Here is a 27,841-nt window from a genome sequence, read left to right as displayed (position 1 = left end):
CTCACTTGTGGCCCTTGGAGTTTGTCCTTTCTGTGTTACAAAAGGTGACAATGTAGACTTAATCAGCACACCTAACATTCTGTCACCACCGCCAACTAGAAGGGGTAGTGAGAAGACAGGAAAGCAGCAACGACGAGGGGATTTCTTTCATCTGTGGCATTCGGAATGGCAGATTCTTGCTTCCAGGATCCTGGGGATGAAGGGTAACCTCCTATAAACCTGAGTGTGATCCACTCTCCCTTTACCATCACTCTGGGCTTTGAACATTCCCCATTGATTCTATAACAACTCCTTTTTCTGGGCCCGCATCTCATGAATCTCTTCCTTTCCAAAAATAGGAGACTGAGACACTGTAGGGAGCCTGTTACTTGACAACAAGGTACAGCAGCTCTTCCCTTACCAGCCACAGGATATTGGACATGTGGTGTCTGGAAGTTACATCTGTGAGTTACTGCTCCTGGATGGAATGCTTAATGGTGTTGCCCAGGAAATGTCAGGACATCAGCTCAGACTCCAGGCAGAAACGACTCTTCTTGCCAAGAGTGCTTTTAGTACCACTTCCACCCCCAGAACCAGCATGACAACAGATCAAGGTGGAGAGAATGCTGCTGCCAGAGCAAATCTGGGCTCCTGGGGAAGAGTGACACAGGGAGACTGACTTGGGAAGACAATCCCACACAGCCTTTCATTAAAAGGAGGTGGCTGACATTTAGCAGAACTGAGTGAGGGGAGGCATAGTTTTTCATAGGAATCAAGTGATAAAAGACTTTAAATTTCAGACTGTGTTTTAAGAAGGTACAGAAGCAGACTGAGACCTCCCAAGAAGCACCTCAAGCAGTGGGAGTCATGAAGGGAGAAAATCATGTCCTAGAATGGACAACAACAGTGTGTAAATGCTGGAAGAGGATCCAGAGACTCTTGCCATGGGATTCACACTGATGAGCGATTATCACCAGCATAGAGGTGAGGAAGCTAAGATGGATAATCCAAATCTATTAATATTCAAATGCAGAAGTGTTGCTAGAGACAATTGTATTCCATAGAAGTATGTATTCAGACAGTCTCCGAAAAATTGGTTCTTTCCATCAAGTCCTAAGTTTAGAGAACAGTTTCTCAGCTACATAGACATTCATTATTCAAGTCAAGGCCTAACATCCATACTGAAACAAACAAACAAAAAATGTGCCATTTAAACCAAAAGTTTAATTCTACTACATATTGTCTACATCACTTGTGTTCAACTGGTAGTTTGTAGTAGAAATCCTCCCAAATTGTAGTCTATGTAACTGAAGGAGAGTAGGAATGAAGGTCATACCTTGACTACTGGTTAGATTACTCAGTAATTTTGTCCCACTCATAACATAAACCACGAAAGACAAATGCCAAATGCATAAACAATACTTTTCATTTTTATTGCTTTAACATATGTAGTTCCAGTTAAGCAAATTATTAATAAACTACACTGACATGAGTTAAATAATGTTTCAAATAATACTGCATAATTTCAAAACAAACCCAGTGTTACATGTGTGAAATAATTGAAATGCAATGAAAAAAAAATTAGTTTGATTCAGTTAAGCACAAAAGACATGCAGAATCTCAAACAAGGAATATTTGGGCTTCTATGTCAATGTCATGAGGGTATTAAAGAGCTTTATCTATTCCTGGATAAATAATTCATTTTTATTGACGGATGAAATGACCTCAAAGATAAATAATGACAGCTCCACAAACACTTTTGCCAAAGTTTACCCATGGCCAAACCATAAAACTTCTTCAAGTTGGTTGTTACTACAGTAGATGGTTCACTCAGCGCCATTCTGCCTTCTGCATAGCAGAGTGAGGTATGGAAGCAAAGTAGTTTGAAACCCTTCAAATTCCATTAAAATTTAGTTCTCAAGATATTGCTATGATAAAGATGACTATTATCAACTCCTTGCTTTTATTTCATCTCAGAGTGTCTTAATTTAAATCTGCCTTCATCCTGACTTACCATGTACACATGACCTTCAGAAATGTCACTATGTTTAAACTATCACATTTGTTGTCTATAAAAGTACATACAGTAAAGTAAGTGACTGTTTTTGTCATTGTTGTGTTTGTTTAATTGTTGCCAGGTTGCTATGGAACTAAAAATAAAATAAAAATGGAAAGCAGAGGCATCTGGAAATCTTTCACTGGAAGTTTTAATTTCTACTTAATCACCCAACAACTTGCCCAAGAAAATCTTGCTTTAGAGTCCCAACTATTAAGTACTAAATTGGGCATAACATATGTCTACTTCTGTTTTCAGGGATGTATTATTCATGGACATCAAAGAAAAATCTTTATGCTGTCATTCAGGTCCAGTGAAATTTTCTTTGGAGGAATTTTACTGCACAAGGTCAGCTTTCAAAATCAGAAGCATGGCTTAACTCTCAAAAGCAGTTGCTGAAATTCTCATATTTATATCTCATTGTATACTAGCAGACAAGAATAGAGGGCTATAATGGTATAAGATTTAGCAAGAAATGGAATACTATCTCTATAATATTTTCAAAATTAATTTTATGTTTAAAGCCTCAAGAAGACAAGTTCTCATTAACTGAGAGCATGAACTAAACTCCTAGACTTTCTCCTTTGTTTCATGAATAAACATTCCAATCCAAATTTGATCTTAGAAACCCAGACCAAAGAAACTTGTCAGTCTCAGCTAGACTATCAGTGAATATCACAGAGAGCTTCAGATAATTCATGAAGATTGGAAACTGCTGTGACATGTTGAGGACTGGCCTGCTGCTGCTAAATCGCTTCAGTTGTGTCCGACTCTGTGCGACCCCATAGACGGAAGCCCACCAGGCTCCCCCGTCCCTGGGATTCTCCAGGCAAGAACACTGGAGTGGATTGCCATTTCCTTCTCCAATGCATGAAAGTGAAAAGTGAAAGTGAAGTCACTCAGTCGTGTCCGACCCTCAGTGACCCCATGGACTGCAGCCTTCCAGGCTCCTCTGTCCATGGGATTTTCCAGGCAAGAGTACTGGAGTGGGGTGCCATTGCCTTCTCCAGAGGACTGGCCTAGGACTACATAATACATGGTTGTCTGAATAGAAAAAAAGTATATATAACTTCAGGTTTTGAACTATTGATGTAATTATTAAAAGGGGGTTTTAGAATGTTTAGAGATGCTACATATTTTAAGACCAAATACTCAGAACAAACAAATAAGCATTCTTCTTGAAGATGTAAAGGAAAGAAAACTTTAGAATTAAAAAATACCTCATTTGGAATGAAAACAGAGGACATAAGCAGAATTAGTATTCTGCTAGTACTTTTAGCATTTTAGCTAGCCATTTAGATGGCTGCTGTAATATATGTCCTACATTGAAAAGATGTTTAGAGATGGTTGTTAGAAATCTGAGTCTCTTTTAAAAGAACTCTGGAGCTTCCTTTTATGACAGTTGGGAACAGGTATCATCATTCTGAGGTACCAGGTACTCAAAAGCGAAGACCCCAAATAAATACATTCACACTTAAAGGAAACATTTCTGACTCCACTTTAAGAAAAACCAGGAAGTCAAGTACCCCAGGCCTGAGAAGGGGAGGTATAGCAAGCAATAGGGGCAAGAGGGAGAGTCTAGCCTTCAGTTGTCTCTAGGAATAAGGACCATGTAAAGTTAAAGAACTCAATTTGCTTACAGTCAGGTACATATTGTATTCATTTTGTTACCTCTATAAAGAAGGAAACATACATTTCCTATGGTTCAGTCAGTTTGGAATTCAAGGAGCCTTTACCTTATTTCAGTAATCCTTGGCCAGTCCTCCCATGGGATCCATAACTTTAAACACATAAATACATATTAGCAATAAAGAAGGAAAGAAATGGTGTCTATAAATGTTTGTTACCAATTGATGCTAAAGATGGGTTTTAAACATACATCTCCATGGAAGATTTCACCTCTATGGAAATGAAGGTAATTTGGTGTTTTCATTTGATTTCAGATCACATAGATGAAATATTCATTCCTTATATACCCGATAGTCTTTATTCAGTTATTAGAGGTGATAATATTCAATTAATTACTTATATACTTATCAATGATGTAGGAGTGTGTGTGTGTGTGTGTATGTATGTATGTGTGTGTGTGCACAAAGTTTTGATCCTTTTGTTCTTACATAGGAACTCAGCGAGCATTTGAAATGTGTATCTCATTTTCACCTGAAAAATCTCATCTCATTTTCGAGGAAATCTGCTGTGATGGCTAAAAGTTCAGACTCCACATTGCAAACAAATTTTAAAGCCAATGAGTTTTGTAGAAAGATCCATATCCTTACTTTCTTTATCCAAGGAATAGAACTGATAATGTTTATCACATAGGGTTATTTAAAAAAAAATTAAGTAAGGTAATAGCATTTACCACAGACTTAGCTCATGGCAAGAATCACTGTTTTGTTATCTGATGTATCCTAAGAATCTAGGGCAGTGTTTGGAACATCAACATTGCTTGACAAATATTAAATATATAATATCTTGATTCACTTTGATACTGGGAAGAATTTCACCCATCATCAGCCTAGAAAATTGTCTGGATTTCTGCTTCCCATCTTGCAAACAATATCACTAAATGATCCTCAAAAGTTACACAATGTGTGCTCCTGCCCTGACATGACTTCATTCCAAACCACCAAAGACAAGTGCCCCCTCTTATCCTTAAAATCTTCCTCAGGAGGAGGTTACCAAATCTTCACAGAACTCTTCCTCTCTCCGGTATAAAAGTTCACAGCTTCAGCAACTACCTTTCTTATTCCCTTCTCCACCTCTGTCATTTACCTACTTTCTTTTAACTGTTCTGTACTTACTGATTTTTTTCCTCCAACTTGTTCATTTTGAAGATCAGTCCTTGCGTTTTGTTCTCATAAACCAGTGGGAGTTTTGGGATGCTAGAAGCCAGCCTATAACCATGAACATCTCATCCCACAAGCTACATAAAGGCCAGATCAAACCATCTATCATCTGAAGGTAAGATTGGGTTCCCTTTAGAAGTGGTTCTCTCAATTAGTATTATCTTCTTTAACAATGTTCAAGAATAGGTCCTCTCTATCTTGGTGGGGGAAAAAATTCACATGTAAAATGATGAACATAGGAAATTATTCTTTTGCTTTAATAGAAAATGTTTCTTGTTCATGTTAGTTAAAATGGCAAAAAATGCATTTAAAATGTTAATTCTTCTCTCTCATTTTTAGATATCTAGGATAGTATTAACACCTTGATTAGGACATCTGGTTTTAATAACATCCATATTTTTTTATTCTAATAGACCCAAAGAACCAAAATGAAAATTTTAAACTACTTTGTGTGTAGACTTTTCTGTCATTAGGCCTGACTTGTTTATTTGGTAGTAAAACAATGCAAAATACTAATAATAAAGATATTCTAATGGTATGGGAAGAGGGTTATGAAAAAAAATGCTATAGGGTTTTTGTCTGATTAAGTGTTGCTTTTTGGCATGTGATGTATAAATGAAAAATTATATATAAATATACATTTCCCAGGTTGCACATTTTTGTCAACTTAAAAAGAATTATTAAAATAATATGCAAGTTATTTTCTTTTAACTGGATGCCCCTAAATTTTCTGACCAAGTCAAATAAAAATATTTCTGACTTTCCAAACAGAAAAATGGTTGTTTGCTACCTAAATATGCAATAGACAGACAATCTTAACAAAAGGCAGGCTGACAAAAGAAAATACGGATTTCATTCAATTTGATATTCTGGTGCTTGCTTTGCTGACCTAGAAAATTACAGTGACAGTGAAACAGTTCTGCAGTGAGTTCACTAGAGAAGGCTAAATATGACCAGGAAAAGTCTCCATCTCATTCTACTCATTCTACCACTATAAAAAATTGTGTATCCATGGGAACCACAATCCCTAGCAGGGAAGTGTGGATTTGACACCAAAAAAGGTAAGCGTGTTTTCTGGAATAGGAAAAAAAAAAAAAAAGATAATGCCATTGGGATTTTAAGTTAATAATTTTAACTAGAATGCTATTAATCAATTGATATATGGGATGGACTCCTAAAAGGTGATCAGGGATTTTGGAGCACGGACTAAGAGGAAAGCACATTATTTGGGAGTAATTGACTGGGATGAGCATGCCTGACTGTCTTCTGGTAGCAAACTGTTAGCAGTTAATAGGAAGCTACATGCTCAAGGATGATGAGATACAAAGACCACCCTTAAAGTAAAGGTGTAGGAAGCTATTGGATATACCTCTACTGTTAGATGTTAGTCTTTTCAGGTGCTCATTAAAATTTGAGGAGCACTAGTTATTAGATTTGAGGCCCAAATTGGGTACTTAACTGTGTGTTCCCAATTTAGTCTTGTTTTAATGTGACTTGAAGACTGACCTCCTTTGAAGCTGTTAAGTGTGCAACAGTGTCAGCCTGATGAAGCAGACCTTTCTGTTTTAGTTGTGGGGGTACTTACCCTTCATACAGAAGGAATTTTATGGGGGAACATATATGTTAACATTGATAAATTAAGAGATTTGCAAAGACCAGAGGCAATTTTAAGAATATTGCATTTTTAAGAATATTGCATCTAATATATTCACAGTTTTTATTCACGTCATAAGACAAGTACAAAGGGATTAACAAATTTCCTTAGAAATTTATTGTTTGAATTTTTTCTAGACTCATTTATTGAGTCTATTAGAAAGTAAGAAATATTTTAATTTATTAATTTCCACTTGTGATAAGTATACTGGAAAGATTTATATTTATCATCTTTCCAATTTGAGGAAAACCTTCCAGTTTTTCAACTAAAACTGGATTATGATTTCACAGACCTTTGCTACCTTCTGATTTCAGTTCAATGTTTGCCAGTGATGCTGGTGGCTAACCAGGTTGGAACTGTCATTCTAGGTGATATATGCCCTCTCCTCCCTCTCAAATATTTTTTTCCTACATAAATTGATTTCACCAAAGGAAAAAAGGTGAGTTTTGATTAGCAAGATAAAGCAAAGGTATCATTAGAAGAAGCACAAATCTCTGCGATGTGATTTAAAAAGGTGCATAGATGGGCAATCACCATCATTAGGAAATTTCAGTCATTCCCCTACAGAAGAGAACTCAGTTATAAATATATACACCATCTTCATACATACTGATTAGATTCATTTAACTATGTTTTATAATGCGAGGATTTGTTAATATATTTGCTGCTAATTTTGCTTACAAGTATTATACTATTAGCAGGCTTGAATTGAATTAGACTGTGAGATGCTGCACACTGCGGGAATTGAGTCAGGTGGACAGATGTCTTTCTCAGCTCTGCTCATCTTGTTCTTATTGCATCTTTGATTACTGCAACAGGCATTACTCTTGGGACATTCTCCAAGGTAATTTTTTTATTATTATTATTACGTTTTCCTTAATTATAGTTGTTTGCTTTAAGCTAAGCTGGCAACCATCTGTTTTGAAGAGGGGGAATTTTTCACATCCCATTTTGGGTAGAGAGTCATTTTTTAAAGATAGATACAGAGATTATTTGATAATCATATAATTTCAAGTTGTTTATGTTGTTTTGGCATCCAGTGCTACATCCTAAACTCAAATCTGTGGAAGGCTGTGTAGAAGCAGACAGACACTAGATTTTCCAAATGAGACTCATTATTCTTGAGTGTGTGGCTTAGAGGCTAAGATGTACTAGTTTGATAATTTTTAAATAAATTATTTTCTCACTTCTACCTGAGAGAGTGTGATAGATGTAACTCTTGTAACGTCCTCTTAGAACAGAAAATGATGGGAACATTTCAACAAAGAAATCCCCTGTTTTGCCCCAATTAGGCTAGCTAGTTTTGGAAAACAATTATTTGGATTCTCTGATTCCTTTATGCACTGCTTTTTCATTTAGGGAGTAGACTCTGTTCAGAATAATTATTGTGGGCCAGTGCATACTCAGTTTTACTTATTCATACTGTGCATACTGGTCCACAGGGAGAAGTTTATAGCTTTTGCTCTTAGAAAGTTTACTTACTTAGCCCAGGAAACCAGGCATTGTGGAAGAAAAATATAATACATTACAATGAAAAGTTTGCATTTTTCTCATAATTTATAATGACCAATTAAATCTGTTCCCCATACCATTTGCTCAATAGCATACACATCATGCTCTCAACTTTTATGCATCCTTATGTTTCATACGTTCTTTTACCCAAACTAGTCCTCCTAGTTGTATGTTTAAACTTTACCTTGTCGAACTATGATGACATGGTTGTTGAAAAAAGTCATCAATGGCGATTTATTACAAAGTGAAGTCATAATTTTGGCATAATTTTGATACAGTAGAATAGGAAATGCATGTTTGAAATCCTGTGAATGGGAACTCTATGCATGAAAAAAAGTGAAACTGAAAGTTGACTCCTCCAAAGAGAGATAGGATTAGAGAGAGAGAAGCATTGCACTAGTCTCTGAAACTGTTATAACATCCATTATGAACTCAACTAGGAATGAGCAATGATGGTAGTTAAAAGTGACCTGAATGACTTTTATTTTAAAAAATGTTATCAAAATCATTCCAGCTTCATTACCTTTAACTCTACTTCATAGTTCAGTGGTACAATTTGCTCATATTTTTTGAGTTATATTTTACTCAGTGCCAAAAGGTTTCTCAAATTGGTCTTTTCCTGTTAATTATACTTGCAAGCTGATACAAATAAAGTTTTAGAGTCATGCAGAACTCTTTGCATGTCTTGTATTGTAACTCACTTGGGGATAGAGTTAGATGCCCATATCCCCAGTGGAGGATAACTCTTACTCCATATATTAATATGTATTCTGGTGAACCTTCTTAAACCCAAAACCCAATGTGCACAACTGTTGAACACAATGGAACTCTGAAACACACACATTTGTGACATGAAAACTCATAACTTTTATAATGTTAATTGTTTCATAAATAATCAAGACAGACATTGAAAATCCAGAAGTAGCTTGACTGCTCTCATACCTGGTTAGTTTCTGATGGATATTAGCCCAATCATTTGACAGTAGTTTCAAGTATCTAGAGACTGATTTCTTTTTTACCCCTGTTGAAGGAATCACACGTCTACCAGGTTAGATGAGATAAATGACATATGTGGAGATTAAATTGAAAGTATTTTTATGAAATCTTTTGTTTGCATTGAAAACCAAGTCAAGAGCTCATGTCAATGTTTTAATTCAAAGGGTGAATTTAATCGAAAAGTGTGAGTATATTTAACCTATTACAGATGAACAGGACTCACTTGAGAAATGAATATAAGATACTCTGTGATGGGAAAGGCTGAATGACACCTGGGGATTTCATTCATTCAATAAGCATATGTTGGCCATACAGAAATGACAATGACAAGATCCCAAATATATGTTGCTCATGTGGGTTAGGGTTTCAATGTTTTACATCATTTGTGGGTTAAATTCTAAGTTAGTGAACTTACAGAACTAATCAAGTGTAAAAATAAAGGAGTGTGTTTAGCCAGGACTTTGTAATATACACACTAGAGTAGAACAGTGGTTTCAGTAGACTTGTCTTCCTCTGAATTCACTCATGACTTGCACTGGGTGGATTTTTTTCTTTGCTGAGCCTCGTCTGACAGCTGCATAAGTTTCCTCTGGTTTCTCTCTTTTAATCAAGGGCTTTTTTGCAGGAGCCTTCATTCTCCACATCACAACTGGGTGCCGGGGCCCAGTGGGACTCTGAATTCGGATGATCTTGGTTGAGGCAATGTAAGACATTTTCACTGTTTGCACTACAGCATTCATTAAATTTTTGGCTGCTTGGATCAGGGAGGTGACACTGTCCAACTGTAGAGGGGGAAAAAAAGCTATTATTTGAGAACATAATCAGGAATTTAAAGAGATTTAATGAAATGTGCGACACTTGTTTTTAACCCCAGAAATGATAGTTATTTTATCTCAGAAATGAATGAGTTAATTCACATTTTACGTATCTATGTAAATTATCACATCAATCTATGTTAATCATTTAGTTATTGATCTGATGCATAAATAGACCCATATTCTATTTTCTAAGATGATATCTTAGGTTAATTTTTTTTCCTGGTTTTCAGTGAACTCTATTCTATAGCTTCTATATCATATCATAAGGCCCAGACGGGTTACAGCTTTCTTTGTAATGGATCTCCATAATTCCAGGGTTAATGTTGACCCCTTGTATAAGAGATGACTATCTACAGTAAAAGCTCTATCATGTAAAAGTAACTTACTAAGAACAACTGAAAAATCTTAGGGAATTCATAGTCTAAGATAAATAATATATACATATACATACATGCATGTAAACCACTAATTTTTATGAATATTTATTTCACAAATAATTCCACCTAAAAGAGTCTTTTAAACACAGAATGATTAACCTATCATGCAGAGTATTAAAATAGATAAAACCAAGGCCTTACAGTCAAATCTGGTTTAAATTCCAGGACTGCCATTTAATTACATAAACTAATCATTTAACTATCTTCATTCTAGTTTTCTTGGATATTAAATAGGAAAGGAATGTTTATTAAAGTCAAAATAACATATATAAATAACCTTATAGAGGGGTGGTCAGTTATTAAATATTTCCTTTGTTTCTTGTGAAGGTTGAGAAAATTGCTTAATCATATACTAACGAACATTCTAAAAGAAACCTTTCCCACATAACTCTATTTTGTAACTGTTTTGTTTCCTGGGTTGTTCACAAAAACAGTCTCTGGACAAAACGAGGTGATATTCCTAGAATCTTGCAGAATACTTTAGGGCTAGCCAAGCTGGTTCATTTTTATGTAACTAATGCTTCTTCCATTATTTTCGTTTGGCAGATTGTCACCCACAGCCGATTCACACTCTACTGTCACCTCTCTGTGATGTGTGCTGTCAGGGTTGAGGCTCAAACCCTGGCTCTGTAGATACTGAAATCCATCAGCAGCTGCCTGGCTTAAGTACCCTACCTTTGCAGTTCAGGGAGTCTCATCTCACATACAGAATAAATGAGTGAAGGAAAGTAGTAAGCTGAGGTTATGTGCCTGGGGCAGTGGTCTACTTGGCTGCTTTCCTGGGAGAAAATTTAATTAGCTCCATTATATGCTCAGTCTGAAATCCTTGAAAAGGTAACACCAAACAATATGTAATTTGAGAGACAGTGATACTTGGAAATTACACTCTAAGTCTTTTTACTTATTGAAGCCAGGAAGGTAAAATCTGTGCATGTGGCAGGAATGACATTTTTTATTAACGAAAATTAAACAAGATTTCATGAAGCACTCACACTTAAATGTTTTTCTGTATTTCATAAAACATTTAGAACTTCTGAATCTGTACACAACTTTAAATAAAAAACAACTAGACTTTGAATAGAATAACACACTTTGTTATTAAGGTTACTCTATGGACACATTGCCGGAGAAGGCAATGGCACCCCACTCCAGTACTCTTGCCTGGAAATCCCATGGACGGAGGAGCCTGGTAGGCTGCAATCCATGGGGTCGCTAAGAGTCGGACATCACTGAGCAACTTCACTTTCCCTTTTCACTTTCATATATTGGAGAAGGAAATAGCAACCCACTCCAGTGTTCTTGCCTGGAGAATCCCAGGGACGGGGAAGCCTGGTGGGCTGCTGTCTATGGGGTCGCACAGAGTCGGACATGACTGAAGCGACTTAGCAGCAGCAGCAGCATGGACACATTGTAGGCTAAAATCTGTTGTTTAATAATTAGCAATTTTCATTAAAGGCCTTCTGCAGCTAGTTAGATTCTGAAAGTCATTTTCAATCTCACCAAAAGAAGAAAAAAGTTTTTCTAAATGACAAATGAACGTGAATAGTAATGAGAATCCTTGGTAATTTTCTCCCTCAAACATGAAACTCTTTGGTTTATTCCAAGGGCTCTGTGATATCATTAAATCTTCCATAGAAGAAGGTCCTAGTGACCTGCTGTCATTCAAGATTTCACCAGGGGCTCTGGTCTTCCCACCCTAAAACTTATATTTTCTCCTTTTGACTCTGTAATCTTGTCATGTATAGATTGTATTTATTTTATTTTTATTTTTCCATAGGAGTGGGTTTTATATATAAACCTATTCTTGAAGGATGGTGAAATTAAATTTGTGCCTTAAAATGTGGAAATCAACTTGTCTTCTTCCCTCACTGATGCAGCAAAGCTTTGTCTGTACCATTGTGATCTCTTATGCTGGCCTCTGACAATTTCTTTTATTTTAAAATCCTAAATGACTATAGTAGGATTTCTCCTCCAGCAGACTGAAAAAAACACAGGACAAATTATCCCCCTAGGAGAGCACGAAGACTACTTTTACAGACAGATTAGGACAATTGCTGAAAGAATACTGTTATTTCATGAGGCAAGCTCGTGAGACATTCTCTGAGGATTTTTGATGTCCAAGAGCTATGTGCATTAAGATGCCTGCCTTTCTACTATGAGTCAAATCACAGGGCACAGAGCAAGAGCACAGACCAGCCAAGCACACGGTAGGAAATTTTGTTTGAGACCCAAGCAGTGCCTCAGGCGTACTCATAGAGAATAACTGCACAACTTCATGTCTGCAAAAGAAAAAAAAGTATTATAAGCCCTCTTACCAGGCTTACTTTAATGAAAAACCCTCCAAGGGAAGAATTCAAAAGAATTCTCTTCATGAAAACAAGGCATATTTGAGTAGGGTAATACATCACTTTGGGATTTCTGTGTTCAACTTAACAAAATTTTCTGAGTTTCACAATTGTACCTGTGCAAATGAGAATGTTATTTTACTTTAAAGGCCTGTGGAGTAAACCAATCAGACTATAAAGGTCAGGTCCAAAATTCTCTACCATTACAAATAACTTTCATCAATTGTAAAGACTTCTAGGCAAATGTAACCTGAAATGTGTGCCATAAAAGGAACTATTTTTCCTAATATCTGGTAACACTCTTCTCTGATCTAGATGAAGTGTTTTTGATCAAGGTATCAACTGAGAAACCACACAGCTTCTAAGGCCCTCAAACCTCCTACTGTTATATGTATTTGCATGCAAGTACGTATAAACAGGTTCCTGTTGCCTTCTTTCCATAAAAGTGGGTGGGGTTATAAAAATAAGTTATCAAAGAGGAGTTTGACCTACATTAAAAGCCTCTGATCTATATAAATAGACATACCTATATTCCAACCATAGTAAATAGGAACATAGCCACTCTTCCTATGGTAGTGACTTGTGCTTATTCTTACTACACTGGTCTGGGTTCAAAATAAATGAACTTAATTGACCTATTAATGTCACAATAAGATCCTCAATACTGTCTATGTCCAAAAGTAAACTGGACATAGTTCATAAATTGTGCCTATTATTTTTTTTTTTTTGAGGATCTAGTTGAATAAAGAAATAGAGGAAAACAACAGAATGGGAAAGACTAGAGATCTCTTCAAGAAAATTAGAGATACCAAGGGAATATTTCATGCAAAGATGGGCTCGATAAAGGACAGAAATGGTATGGACTTAACAGAAACAGAAGATATTAAGAAGAGGTGGCAAGAATACACAGAAGAACTGTACAAAAAAGATCTTCATGACCAAGATAATCATGATGGTGTGATCACTCAGCTAGAGCCAGACATCCTGGAATGTGAAGTCAAGTGGGCCTTAGAAAGTATCACTCTGAACAAAGCTAGTGGAGGTGATGGAATTCCAGTTGAGCTATTTCAAATCCTGAAAGATGATGCTGTGAAAGTGCTGCACTCAATATGCCAGCATTTTTGGAAAACTCAGCAGTGGCCACAGGACTGGAAAAGGTCAGTTTTCATTCTGATCCCAAAAAAGGCAATGCCAAAGAATGCTCAAACTACTGCACAATTGCACTCATCTCACACACTAGCAAAGTAAGGTTCAAAATTCTCCAAGCCAGGCTTCAGCAATACGTGAACTTCCAGATGTTCAAACTGGTTTTAGAAAAGGCAGAGGAACCAGAGGCCAATATCTGCTGGATCATCAAAAAAGCAAGAGAGTTCCAGAAAAACATCTATATCTGTTTTATTGACTATGCCAAAGCCTTTGACCTTGTGGATCACAATAAACTGTGGAAAATTCTGAAAGAGATGGGAATACCAGACCACCTGACCTGCCTCTTGAGAAACCTATATGCAGATCAGGAAGCAACAGTTAGAACTGTATATGGAACAACAGACTGGTTCCAAACAGAAAAAGGAGTACCTCAAGGCTGCATACTGTCACCCTGCTTATTTAACTTATATGCAGAGTACATCATGAAAAACGCTGGGCTGGAGGAAGCACAAGCTGGAATCAAGATTGCCAGGAGAAATATCAATAACCTCAGATATGCAGATGACACCACCCTTATAGCAGAATGTGAAGAGGAATAAAAATCCTCTTGATGAAAGTGAAAGTGGAGAGTGAAAAAGTTGGCTTAAAGCTCAACATTCAGAAAACGAAGATCATGGCATCATTCCCATCACTTCATGGGAAATAGATAGGCAAACAGTGGAAACAGTGTCAGATTTTATTTTGGGGGGCTCCAAAATCACTGCAGATGGTGACTGCAGCCATGAAATTAAAAGACGCTTACTCCTTGGAAGGAAAGTTATGACCAACCTAGATAGCACATTCAAAAGCAGAGACATTACTTTTCCAACAAAGGTCCGTCTAGTCAAGGCTATGATTTTTCCAGTGGTCATGTATGGATGTGAGAGGTGGACTGTGAAGAAAGCTGAGCACCAAAGAATTGATGCTTTTGAACTCTGGTGTTGGAGAAGACTCTTGAGAGTCCCTTGGACTGCAAGGAGATCCAATCTGTCCATTCTAAAGGAGATGATCCTGGGTTTTCTTTGGAAGGAATGATGCTAAAGCTGAAACTCCAGTACTTTGGCCACCTCATGCGAAGAGTTGACTCATTGGAAAAGACTCTGATGTTGGGAGGGATTGGGGGCAGGAGGAGAAGGGGATGACAGAGGATGAGATGGCTGCATGGAATCACCGACTCGATGGACGTGAGTTTGAGTGAACTCCGGGAGTTGGTGATGGACAGGGAGGCCTGGCGTGCTGCAATTCATGGGGTCACAAAGAGTCAGACACAACTGAGCGACTGAGCTGAACTGAATTGAATATGGAGATTATGCCCAGAATCAGCTTTTACTAACGGCAAGGATGTATTTTGCAAATAATCAAAATTTCGAACATCTAACTAGAGTCCTCAATATTATCATCCTGTAGGAATCTTAATTTTATTGTAATGTCTCTTGTGCTTTGTGGCATATACTCCATGAACTCAGGCAAGCTACAGTACAATTCTGTCCGGTTCTAAGGATGTTTTCAGACAAAAGGCTTGGTTCAAGTTAGAGATGTATCTGCAAGCCTTTGTTGTGGAAAAGGAGTTTAACAACAATATAAGGTATTTTCTTCTTCCTCATAAAAGTGCCAAAATTTTTTACAAAGACCTAAGTTAAATAACTGTAAATGTAAGCCTCCACAAATCCATCAAGGTGGAATGTTTGTTGGCAAATCCTTGTTCAAATCTTACTGTAATTATTGATAGGAGGAATATCCAAGAAAGACATGCTAGTTCCTCCTTCCTTCAATTGTGTAAGTTCCTCATTGATGTTAGTCGCACACCAGAATGCATTGTACTTTACTGTTCTAACTCCCCACATTCTGGATACAAGGTCTTTATCAGTAATGTGTTTTGCCTGAGGTTTCTAAGCTGCACTCCACTGATGTGGAGCCCATCCCTTGCGCCTGAGCTATCACTTGGGGAAGGCATAGTTAGCTCCCCATCCCTGTGTGAATCGCCATGGCAACCACTGCTGCTAGAATTCCTGTTGTTGCCTGGAAAAGTATATTTCCTGTCCTATAAACCTTCTAGATAAAATGGTGCCAATGGTAGCTTATGAATTCTCATGAGTCTCAATGTTTACCTGCACTTATACACCCCCTGTGGATGTTGCATCTACACCAAAGCAGTCCTTGAAAGGCAAATGTGTGTGGTTTGGCTCCAAGTATAATAACAGCTTATAATAATTGCTAATATCTATTTGTGCTTCCTATGTGTTTGTGCAGTTCTAAATAGTTGACATAAATTAACTCAGTAATCCTATGAAGTAAGTACCATAATCATCTCCATTTTAAAGATGAGGAAACAAAGGAACTAGAAGGTTTCATAGCTTTCTCAAGGTGATACAGCTATTAAATGAAAGACCTGGAATTTGAGCCAAGGCAGCCTTGTTCAAATACCTGGTACTTTTACCTATTACACAACCCTGCCCCTTAGTAATATGTCACTTGCAACATGTATTTATTTTCAGATATTGTATGGTTGAACAAACTGTACCATTAATACAATGTATAAAATTTTGAAAAATGCTATCTAATAACTGTTTTTTAGAAAGGTTATAGAATTTTTGCAGTTACAGAATTTATAGAATTTTGGTACTAAGAAAAATGAGTGTCTTACTTGTAAGGTATTTTGTTAGAATGATGGTTTGATTGTGTTTGTGTTATCATTTTCCAAGCAGCATTTTCTTGAAATAGCAAATAGAAATACTGAGTCATCCTCATAAGTTCCAAACAGTTTAAAGACTTTCAATGTAGATCTCAATAAACATATCAATAAGGCAAAGTTAAACCATAAGCAAATCATATTATAGCTTCTAGGACATGGAATTATATAACATTCATTTCATATTTAAAATGTAAATACAAAACAAACTTTTTTTTTCTGATTCTCAAAACAAAATTAAATTTGTTTGCCCTGATTTTGAAATAGAAACTGAGATCTGGTCACCTGATCTTGGGGTTTCTATTTAACCCTTAGTTACTTATAAAGTGCTCAATTCAACTATTTGGAAATAAAGTCAGCATAGGTAGTGTTAAAGAGTATTATGTATATGTGTTGGTAGATAATAAAAGATAGCTTAAATATTTCTTAAAAACAAACATTAATAGTCTTTCTAACTTATGATCTAGTAATGGTAAGTATACACCACAGGAAATGTTTAAATATATATTTGTTGGCAAAAATGTATCTTATAATTCAATATGCTTTTAGTATCTACCCTGAACTTTTCCTGGCGACCTAATTTTATTCCAATACCTGCTTAACACATGTCTCTGAATGGATTTTTAGAAGCATGGCCTGAATTGGAAACATTCTCCTTTTTCATATGCATTCAAAAATGCTAAATAGCCAGACTGGCTTAAGGGGAAAATCAAATAAGGGGTTTTGTTAAGGCCAGTCAAAGTGGGGTTAAACATCCAAATTGAAATTGTCAAGCTTATAATTAAATTGAGAAAGTGGTACCTTCTTTGAAGATTAAAAATTATTCCAATGGGCCACTGATTGGATTCATCTTGTAAATGTGTCCTTTACCAATTCTCCATGAGACCATGACAACAGAAGAAAACAACTTAAGTTGAAAGGGGAAAAATCAATGTGTGGAATAACTAAAGAAATTTAACACTACTGAGAGGGCCAGACATGAAATAGAATATAACATTTATTCAGTTATAATATGATCCTCTCAAAAAGCATTTTCAAGTCTTACTGTTTTCTAAAGCATATATTCCACACCAAAAACATTATGTTACTTTAAAAGGAAATAATCACAAACCTAATACCAATTCAGGTGGCTACATAGAATGCTGATTTAATTATATTTGAAATGGCCTATTATAAAAATATGATTAGTGATATTAGTGATTGGCTATTCAGCTGTGCGGCACTGGAACAGCAGCTGCATGGTGCTGGAGTGACTGGGAAGAGATACCCCATGTCCAAGGGCAGAGAATCCCCAGCAAGACGGTAGGTGCTGGACCAGCAGCTGCGCGGAGCTGGAGTGACTCTGAGGAGATACCCCACATGCAAGGGTAAATAAGAAGCCCCAGCAAGATGGTAGGAGGAACGAAATGACATGTAGAATCAAACCTCATACCCGCCAGAGATGCTCAGAGGGCTCAAACATACCTTGAGCACACCAGGACCCAGAGACCCCCACAGAGACTGAGACAGAACTGTGTTTGAGTGTCTCCTGAGAAGGTATGGGTTAGCAGTGGACTGCTTCAGGGGCAGGGGCTCTGGGTGCAGTAGACCTGGATATGGTATAAACTGTCTTGGAGGAGGTTGCCATTAACCCCACCATAGAACTGCCAGAACTTACACAGAACTGGAGAAACAGACTCTTGGAGGGCACAAACAAAACCTTGTGTGCACCAGGACCCAGGAGAAAGGAGCAGTGACCCCACAAGAGACTGACCCAGACTTGCCCATTGAGTGTCCAGGAGTCTCCAGTGAAGGCATGGGTCAGTGGTAGCCTGCTGGAGGGTTGGGGGTGCTAAGTGTAGCAGTGTGGGTGTGGGATCTTCTGCAGGAGTTCGCCATTATCTTCATTATATCCACCATAGTTTGGTCTCAGGTCAAATAGGGAGGGAACACCGCCCCACCCATCAAAAGAAAACTGGATTAAAGATTTACCAAGCATGGTCTCCCTATCAGAACAAGACAAAGTTTCCACCTCAGTCAGTCTCTCCCATCAGGAGAGACTCCCATAAGCCTCCTATCCTTCTCCATAAGAGGGCAGAAAGACTGCAAACCACAATCACAGAAAACTAACCAATCTGATCACATGGCCTTGCCTAACTCAATGAAAATATGAGCCATGCCATGCCACCCAAGAAGGACTGATCATGGTGGACAGTTCTGACAAAACATGGGCCACTGAAAAGAGAATGGCAAACCACTTCAGTATTCTTGCCTTGAGAAATCCATAAACAGTACGAAAAGGCAGAAATATATGACACTGAAAGATGAACTCCCCAGGTCGGTGGGTGCCCAATATGCTACTGGAGATCAGTGGATAAATAGAACTCCAGGAAGAATGAAGAGATGGAGGCAAAGCAAAAACAAAACCCAGTTGTGGATGTGACCAGTGATAGAAGTAAAGTCCAATGCTATAAAGAGCAATATTGCATAGGAACCTGGAATGTTAGGTTCATGAATCAAGCCAAATTGGAAGTGGACAAACAGGAGATGGCAAGAGTGAACACTGACAATTTAGGAATCAGTGAACTAAAATGGACTGGAATGGGTGAATTTAACTCACATGATCATTATATCTACTACTGCGGACAAGAATCCCTTAGAAGAAACGGAGTAGCCATCATAGTCAACAAAGAGTCTGAAATGCACTATTTGGATGCAATCTCAAAAAAGACAGAATGATCTCTGTTCGTTTCCAGGGCAAACAATTCAATATCATGGTAATCCAAGTCTATGCCCTGACCAGTAATGCTGAGGAAGCTGAAGTTAAACGGTTCTATGAAGAACTACAAGACCTTCTAGAACCAACACCCAAAAAAGATGTCCTTTTCATTTTAGGGGACTGGAATGCAAAAGTAGGAAGTCAAGAAATATCAGGAGTAATGGGCAAATTTAGCCTTGAAGTACAGAATGAATCACCGCAAAGGCTAATAGAGTTTTGCCAAGAGAATGCACTGGTCATAGCAAACACCATCTTCCAAGAACACAAGAGAAGACTCAACATATGGACATCACCAGATGGTCAACACCGAAATCAGATTGATTATATTCTTTGCAACCAAAGATGGAGAAGCTCTGTACAGTCAGCAAAAAAACAAGACTGGGAGCTGACTGTGGCTCAGAACATCAACTCCTTATTACCAATTTCAGACTTAAATTGAAGAGGTAGGGAAAACCACTAGACCATTCAGGTATGACCTAAATCAAATCCCTTACAGTGGAAATAATAAATAGATTTAAGGGATTAGATCTGATAGACAGAGTGCCTGAAGTAATATGGACAGAGGTTCCTGACATTGTACAGGAGGCAGTGATCAAGAGCATCCCCAGGAAAAAGAAATGAAAAAAGGCAAAATGGTTGTCTGAGGAGGCCTTACAAATAGTGAGAAAAAAGAAGCCAAAGGGAAAGGAAAAAAGGAGAGATATATCCATTGGAATGCAGAGTTCCAAAAAACAGCAAGGGGAGATAAGAAAGCTTTCCTCAGTGAGCAATGCAAAGAAATAGAGGAAAACAATAGAATGGGAAAGACTAGAGATTTCTTCAAGGAAATTAAAGGTATCAAGAGAACATTTCATGCAAAGATGGGCACAATAAAGGACAGAAATGATATGGACTTAACAAAAGCAGAAGATATTAAGAAGAGGTGGCAAGAATACACAGAAGAACTATACAAAAAAGATCTTCACGACCCAGATAACCACGATGGTTGATCACTCCCCTAGAGCCAGACATCCTGGAATGCAAAGTCAAGTGGACCTTAGGAATCATCACTATGAACCAAGCTAGTGGAGGTGATGGAATTCAGGCTGAAATATTTCAAATCCTAAAAGATGATGCTGTGAAAGTGCTGCACTCAATATGCCAGCAAATTTGGAAAACTCAGCAGTGGCACCAGGACTGGAAAAGGTCATTCCAATCCCAAAGAAAGGCAATGCCAAGGAATGCTCTATCACACAATTGCACTCATCTCACACACTAGCAAAGTAATACTCCAAATTCTCCAAACCAGGCTTCAACAGTGTGTGAACTGTGAACTTCCAGATGTTCAAGCTGGATTTAGAAAAGGCAGAGGAACCAGATATCAAATTGCCAAAATTCACTGCATTATGGAAAAAGTGAGAGAGTTTCAGAAAAATATCCACTTCGGCTTTATTAACTATGCTAAAGCCTTTGATTGTGAGGATCACAGCAAACTGTGAAAAATTCTAAGAAATGGGAATACCAGACCACCTGACTTGCTTCCTGAGAATTCTGTATGCAGGTCAAGAAGCAACATTTAGAACTTGACATGGAACAACAGACTGGTTCCAAATCAGAAAGGGAGTACATCAACGATGTATATTGTCACCTTGCTTATTTAACTTATATGCAGAGTACATCATGAGAAATGAACTGTATGTAGCACAAGCTGGAATCAAGATTGCTGGGAGAAATATCAATACCCTCAGATATGCAGATGACACCACCCTTTTGGCAGAAAGTGAAGAACTAAAGAGCCTCTTGATGAAAGTGAAAGAGGAGAGTGAAAAAGTTGGCTTAAAGCTCAACATTCAGAAAACGAAGATCATGGCATCCAGTCCCATCACTTCATGGGAAATAGATGGGGAAACAGTGGAGACAGTGTCAGACTTTATTTTTGGGGGCTCCAAAATCACTGCGGATTGTGACTGCAGCCATGAAATTAAAAGATGCTTGCTCCTTGGAAGAAAAGTTATGACCAACCTAGACAGCATATTCAAAAGCAGAGACATTACCTTGCCAACAAAGATTCGTCTAGACAAGGCTATGGTTTTTCCAGTGGTCATGTATGGATGTAAGAGTTGGACTATAAAGAAAGCTGAGTGCCGAAGACTTGATGCTTTTGAACTGTGGTGTTGGAGAAGACTCTTGAGAGTTTCTTGGACTGCAAGGAGATCCAACCAGTCCATCCTAAAGGAACACCCATCAGTCCTGGGTGTTCTTTAGAAGGACTGATGTTGAAGCTGAAACTCCAATACTTTGGCCACCTGATGCGAAGAGCTGACTCATTGGAAAATACCTTGGTGCTGGGAAAGATTGAGGGCAGGAGGAGAAGGGGATGACAGAGGATGAGATGGTTGGATGGCATCACCAACTCAATTGACTTGGGTTTGGGTGGACTCTAGGAGTTGGTAATGGACAGGGAGGCCTGGCATGCTGCGGTTTATGGGGTCGCAAGGATTCGAACACGACTGAGTGACTGAACTGAACTGAAATTGGAGAAATAAGCAAAACTGTCACTATTTGTAGAGGACATGGTACTATACATAAAAAATTCTAAAGATGCTACCAGAAATCTACAAGAGATCATCAATGAATTCAGTAGTTTCAGGATACAAAATTAATAAATAGAAATGTGTTGTGTTTTATACACTAACAACAAAAGATCAAAATGAGAACACAGAATCTCATTACCATCACATCAAAAAGAACAAAATACCTTGGCAAATACCGACCTAAGGAGGCAAAAGACCTGTACTCAGCAAAGTATCAGATACTAATTAAAGAAATAAAGACAACAGAAACATGGAGAGATATGGTGTTCTTGGACTGGAAGATTCATTGCAATCCCTCTCAAATTACAATTTTTTTTTTTTTCACAGAATCAACAAAACTGTTACAATTTGTATGGAAACACGAAAGACCATGAATAGCCAAAGTAAAATGAAGCTGAAAGAATCAGAAAGACAAAAACAAATATTATATTTCTTATATGTGGAATGTAGAAAAATGATACAGATGAGCTTACTTGTAAAGCAGACATTGAGACATAGACATCCAGAGTGGATATCTGGGTGCCAGTGGAGGAAGAGGGGTGGGATCAACTGGGAGAATGGGATTAACATATATACATTACCATGCATAAAATAGATAAATAATGAGAACCTGCAGTAGAATAAAGGGAACTCTTCCCAACGCTTTGTCATGACCTACACAGGAAGGATATCCAAAAAAGGGGATATATGTATAAATATCACATTATATCACTTATATATGGAATCTAAAAAAGATGCAAATCAATTTTTTTTTTTTACAAAACCTATAAATGAGAGAAGAATTTGAAAAACAATAGATATATATAACTGAACCACTTTGTTATATACATGAAACTAACACATTATTAATCAATTATACGTCAATATAATACTTAAAAACAGTTATTTGAAAGTTATATAAATTGTAGAATTATAAGTGCAGAAACCATATATAAAATATTTCCAAGATAAATATTATTTCAATTGTTCTATTATTCCCCTAAACAATATTTCCCAGACATTCCACAGCCAAAGTTCATACACCAAAGTTTTTGGTGTCTAAAATTGGCTTATAAATCCTTGATTAAGTGATGCTTTTCATTATTTGTCAGAAAACTCCAAATTCCTACATTTAGGTAAGTATCACTCAGTGATTTAAATGTAATATATCAATAAGACTTGTCTAATAGCCTAAGGGTAAAATTATTTTTGTAGTTGATAACCTATATTTGAGCCTCAATTCACAACATCCTAGATATGGAGTCTAGGAAGAAATTAATTAGCTTCCCTGAGCTTATGTTTCTTTTCAGGCTTCATAGTTAAGGTTAAGTGTGATAGCATAAGTTTATAAAGTAAACTGGTAAATAATACATGACAGAATTTTGGGGTTTTGATGGAACAAAACTAAGGACAATTTCTACCTAAGTTTGAAAAGCCAGGAAAACACAAGAACATTTCCTGAGAATAAGAGGTGCAGAACCAAGTACTAAGACTCTCATCCCAACAAATTAGCATGAAACCAGTTCTGCTCATCACAAAGCTTTTAGTACATGTATCAGTCAGGGTCTAGTGAGGAAGATAGAAACTACGCAGGTGTTTCAAACATGGAATTTAATACAGAAAATTATTTGTGAGGCAGCCCTCAATTTACCATTGGTATGAACCATTCCTAGTACTGAATGAAACGGAAAAGATGAAGTGTGACAAGCAGCTAATACATCAAAAGTAGATGATTGCTTGCCAATGGATTGCCAGCTGTCTCCCGTCGTTTAAACCTAGCTAAAAAGTAATAGCCAAAAACATCTTGGGAAAGGTTCTGGGAGCAAAAGTAATCATGACCAGCAAAGTAAGATTTTTGCCTGAGCAAGCACATCCCCTCAAGTTTAGTACCCCATAGTCTCATTCATAAAATCACATAGAACTCACCTTTCCATGTCTTTAAGATGCTGTCAAACATGCCTAATATTCTTTAGAAAACGTTTGCCATTTTGATGGGAAAATAGAGGCTACAGGGATAGGGCAGTACATAATGAACTCTAAATTAGTATATACATAAGCATGCTGCTGCTTAGTCGCCTCAGTCATGTCCAACTTTGTAAGACCCCGTGGACTGTAGCCCTCCAGGCTCCTCTGTCCATGGGATTCTCCAAGCAAGAATACTAGAGTGAATTGCGATTCCCTTCTCCAGGGGATCTTCCCAACCTAGGGATTGAACCTGGGTCTCCTGGATTGCAGGCAGATTCTTATACATAGGCATATACAATACATTTAACATGCTTACATGCAGGATGTGGTTTTCTGATTTTAAATAAAATATCAACTTTCCTGTTCTTTTGACATACTTTGTACCTCATGTTGCAAGTTTTTTGCAATCCAGCTTTTCCAGAGTCTTTGATTTGACCGTGGTTTAAACATAAAACTATAAAATATAGCATTAATCTCTATTTTTAAATTAAAAACTGAATTTCACAATTACCTATAAAATAGAGCTATGCTGAAACCATAACTAGCTTTAGACAACGGCAACAACAAAGTCTGAACTGCCAGTTTTCTGGACTCCTGTGTACATTTTTAATATTATGTGCTTCCTGTGGTCTCATTTAAGTGGTAGGTCTGGTTGCCACTCCAGCCCCACGCCCACTGTGGCCTACAGATTTCGGTCATATTCTTTGTCATTGGCTTGAATCTAGGATAAGAAGCAGCAGCATTAACACATTCCTTTAATGCTTCATCCGCACACTGGAAGGAAAGAGCAGCGGGTAACAAGACAGACCAGGGCTTCAGAAATCATTCCAGGAAAAGCCTGGAGCAACAAAATGCTGATGTGTCAGAAATGAAGCATGGGATATGTCGGGTATAAAATCCACAACTTGAGGAAGACAAAGCGACTTGAAAATAACTCTCTTTCATTTGTCTGATACTCACAAACTTGTACCTTTGTATCAGTAAGTATCAGAGGTTAGAAAAGCATCCACAATGAGGAACTACTAAAAAGTTCTGTTCTGGAATTTAGTTTCTTTTTCAAATCAGAAATCACTCTCATCCTGCCTAGAGTGTCTTATAAAACAAAAAAAAACATCTTCCAGAGTCTGCCTATAGATAAGCACAGCTGTCTCTTAGTTGAAGGGATGGGATTCAAGTGTATTTCAGAGCATCTGGTTGTTATCCTTCCAGCTGCTTGGAAAATGGGAAACTTATTGGCAGCAAGCCCCCATCCAAAGCAGGGGGTATCTAAACCAACCGCCAGGCACTGGAATTCAGGAGGCAGAAGCATGAAGCCATGTGTGTTTTTTTATTCACTGTGATCTTAGCCTTTGTGTGAATTTAAAGACTAAAGCCCATAGGCTGGGCTGGTGGTGGTTACTGAATATGTGTGCAGGTGTGTGTAGGGAGAGTGAAGGAAGGAAGGAGACAAACTACATAAATCCAAACACGTTCTTTGTCTCTGTCTCAGTTTTATCCTCTGTAAAATGGAAAACCAACAACATCTACCTTGTAGGATTACCTTAAGAACAGATTAAGTATATAACATAATGCGGAAGATGGAGAAACACTATACAGTCAGCAAAAACAAAACCTGGAGTGGACTATGGCTGAGATCATCAGCCTCTTACTGCAAAATTCAGGCTGAAGTTGAAGAAAGTAGGGAAAACCACCAGGCCATTCAGGTATGGCCTAAATCAAATCCCATACGATTATACAGTGAAAGTGACAAATAGATTCAAGGGATTAGATCTGATTGACAGAGAGTCTGAAGAACTATGGATGGAGGTTTGTAATACTGTACAGGAGACAGTGACTAAAACCATCCCAAAGAAAAAGAAATGCAAGAAGGCAAAATGGTTGTCTGAGGAGGCCTTACAAATAGCTGAGAAAAGAAGAAAAGCGAAAAGGAAAGATCTGAATGAAAATTCCAAAGAATAGCAAGGAGAGATAACAAAGTCTTCTTAAGTAAACAATGCAAAGAAATAGAGGAAAACAATAGAATGGGAAAGACTAGAGATCTTTTCAAGAAAATTGGAGATAACAAGGAACATTTTTTGTTGTTGTTCCTTTTTTTTTTCTTTTTTTTAAATTTTATTTTATTTTTAAACTTTACATAATTGTATTAGTTTTGCCATTTTATGCAAAGACAGCACAATAAAGGACACAAATAGTAAGGACCTAACAGAAGCAGATTAAGATAAGATGGCAAGAATACATAGAAGAGCTAATACAAAAAAGGTCTTAATGACACAGATAATCATGATGTTGTGGTCCCTCACCTAGAGCCAGATATCCTGTAGTGTGAAGTCAAGAGGGCCTTGGGAATCATTACTGTGAACAAAGCTAGTGGAAGATGGAATTCCAGCCGAGCTATTTAAAACCCTAAAAGATGATGCTGTTTAAGTGCTGCACTCAACATGCCAGAAAATTTGGAAAAGTTAGCTGTGGCCACAGGACCAGAAAGGGTCAGTTTTCGTTCCAATTGCAAAGAAGGGCAATACCAAAGATGTTCAAACTACTGTACAATCGTGGTCATTTCACACACTAGCAAGGTAATGCTCAATATGCTTCCAGATGTAGAAGTTGGATTTAGAAAAGGTAGAGAAACCAAAGATCAAATTGGCAACATCAGTTGGATCAGAGAGAAAGCAAGGCAATTTTGGAAAAACATATACTTTTGCTTCCTTGACTATGCTAAAGCCTTTAATTGTGTGGATCACAACAAACTGGAGAATTCTTCAAGAGATGGAAATATCAGATCACCTTACCTGCCTCCTGAGAAACCTGTATGCAGGTAAAGAAGTAACCGTTAGAACCAGACATGGAACAACCGTCTGGTCAAGGCACCATATTGTCACCCTGCTTATTTAACTTATATGCAGAGTACATCATGTGAAATGCCAGCTGGATGAAGCATAAGCTTGGAATCAAGATTGGCAGGAGAAATATCAATAACCTCAGATATGCACTGATACCACCCTAATGACAGAAAGCGAAGAGGAGGTGAAGGTGAAAGAGGAGTGTGAAAAAGTTGGCTTGAAACTCAACATTCAAAAAACTAAGATCATGGCATCCAGTACCATCACTTAATATCAAATAGATGGTGAAAAAATAGAAACAGTGGCAGATTTTATTTTCTGGGGTACAAAATGACTGTGGACGGTGACTACAGCCATGAAATTAAAAGATGTTTGCTCCTTGGAAGTAAAACTATGACAAATATAAGTAAGTAAGTGAGTAAGCAAAGTCGCTCAGTCGTGTCTGACTCTTTGCGACCCCATGGACTGTAGACTATCATGCTCCTCTGTCCATGGGATTTTGCAGGCAAGCATACTGGAGTGGGTTGCCATTTCTTTCTCCAGAGGATCTTCCCAATCCAGGGATTTAACCCAGGTCTCCCTCATTGTAAGCAGACACTTTACCGTCTGAGCCACCAGAAAAGTCTAGACAGCATTTTAAAAGGCAGAGATATCACTTTTCTGACAAAGATCCATATAGTCAAAGCTATGATTTTCCCAGTAGTCATGTATGGATGTGAGAGTTGGACCATAAAGAAGACTGATTGCCAAAGAACTGATGCTTTCAAGCTGTGGTGCTGGAGAAGAGTCTCCAGAGTCCCTTGGACAGCAAGGAGATCAAACCAGTCAACCTTAAAGGAAATCAACCTTGAATATTCATTGGAAGGACTGATGCTGAATTTGTTGGCCATCTGATGCAAAGAGCCAACTCATTGGAAAAGACTCTGATGCTGGGAAAGATTGAGGGCAGAAGGAGAAGCGGGCCACAGACGATGAGATGGTTGGGTGGCATCACTGAATCAATGGACATGAGTTTGAGCAAACTCCAAGATATAGTGAAAGACAGGGAAGCCTGGCCTGCTACAGTCCATGGAGTCACAAAGAGTCAGACGGGACTTAATGACTGAACAATGTACGACAATTGCATATACACTGATGCACTATCATTATTATATTACCAAGGTTTTTGAAAACAATGCTCCATTTCCACTGCAAAAGAATAAGGAAGGG

The 27,841-nt window shown here is 37.7% G+C and overlaps 1 protein-coding gene and 1 long non-coding RNA gene across 13 annotated transcripts in view; one reads left to right on the top strand and one right to left on the bottom strand.

Annotated features, from left to right (window-relative positions):
• LOC147343036 (uncharacterized) overlaps window positions 1-11,384 on the top strand; it is a 119,422-nt gene extending 108,038 nt beyond the window's left edge. The window contains exons 3-6 of one of the 3 annotated variants that reach the window (XR_015156692.1): window positions 4,870-4,996; window positions 7,237-7,379; window positions 9,669-9,747; window positions 10,845-11,384. This is a non-coding gene — a long non-coding RNA (uncharacterized LOC147343036). Of the gene's footprint in view, window positions 1-338; window positions 7,380-9,668; window positions 9,748-10,844 lie in introns of those variants that run through there. The other 2 variants (XR_015156693.1, XR_015156694.1) reach the window with 2 other exon arrangements.
• Window positions 9,195-27,841, bottom strand: part of CTNNA3 (catenin alpha 3) — a 1,912,303-nt gene continuing 1,893,656 nt past the window's right edge. For all 10 annotated transcript variants that reach the window (XM_086381634.1, XM_086381633.1, XM_086381642.1 and 7 more), the window contains one exon: window positions 9,195-9,825. In XM_086381634.1, coding sequence (XP_086237760.1) covers window positions 9,538-9,825 — 288 coding nt within the window. In that variant the 3' untranslated portion in view covers window positions 9,195-9,537. The remainder of the gene's footprint in view (window positions 9,826-27,841) is intronic.

This window comes from Bos grunniens, chromosome 28 (assembly GCF_055505025.1).
Source record: "Bos grunniens cultivar Pamir isolate PY7600 chromosome 28, Bosgru_T2T1.0, whole genome shotgun sequence".
Classification (NCBI taxonomy): domain Eukaryota; kingdom Metazoa; phylum Chordata; class Mammalia; order Artiodactyla; family Bovidae; genus Bos; species Bos grunniens.
The sequence above is the reverse complement of the archived record's forward strand: the minus strand, read 5'-3'. Positions and strand labels throughout refer to the sequence as shown.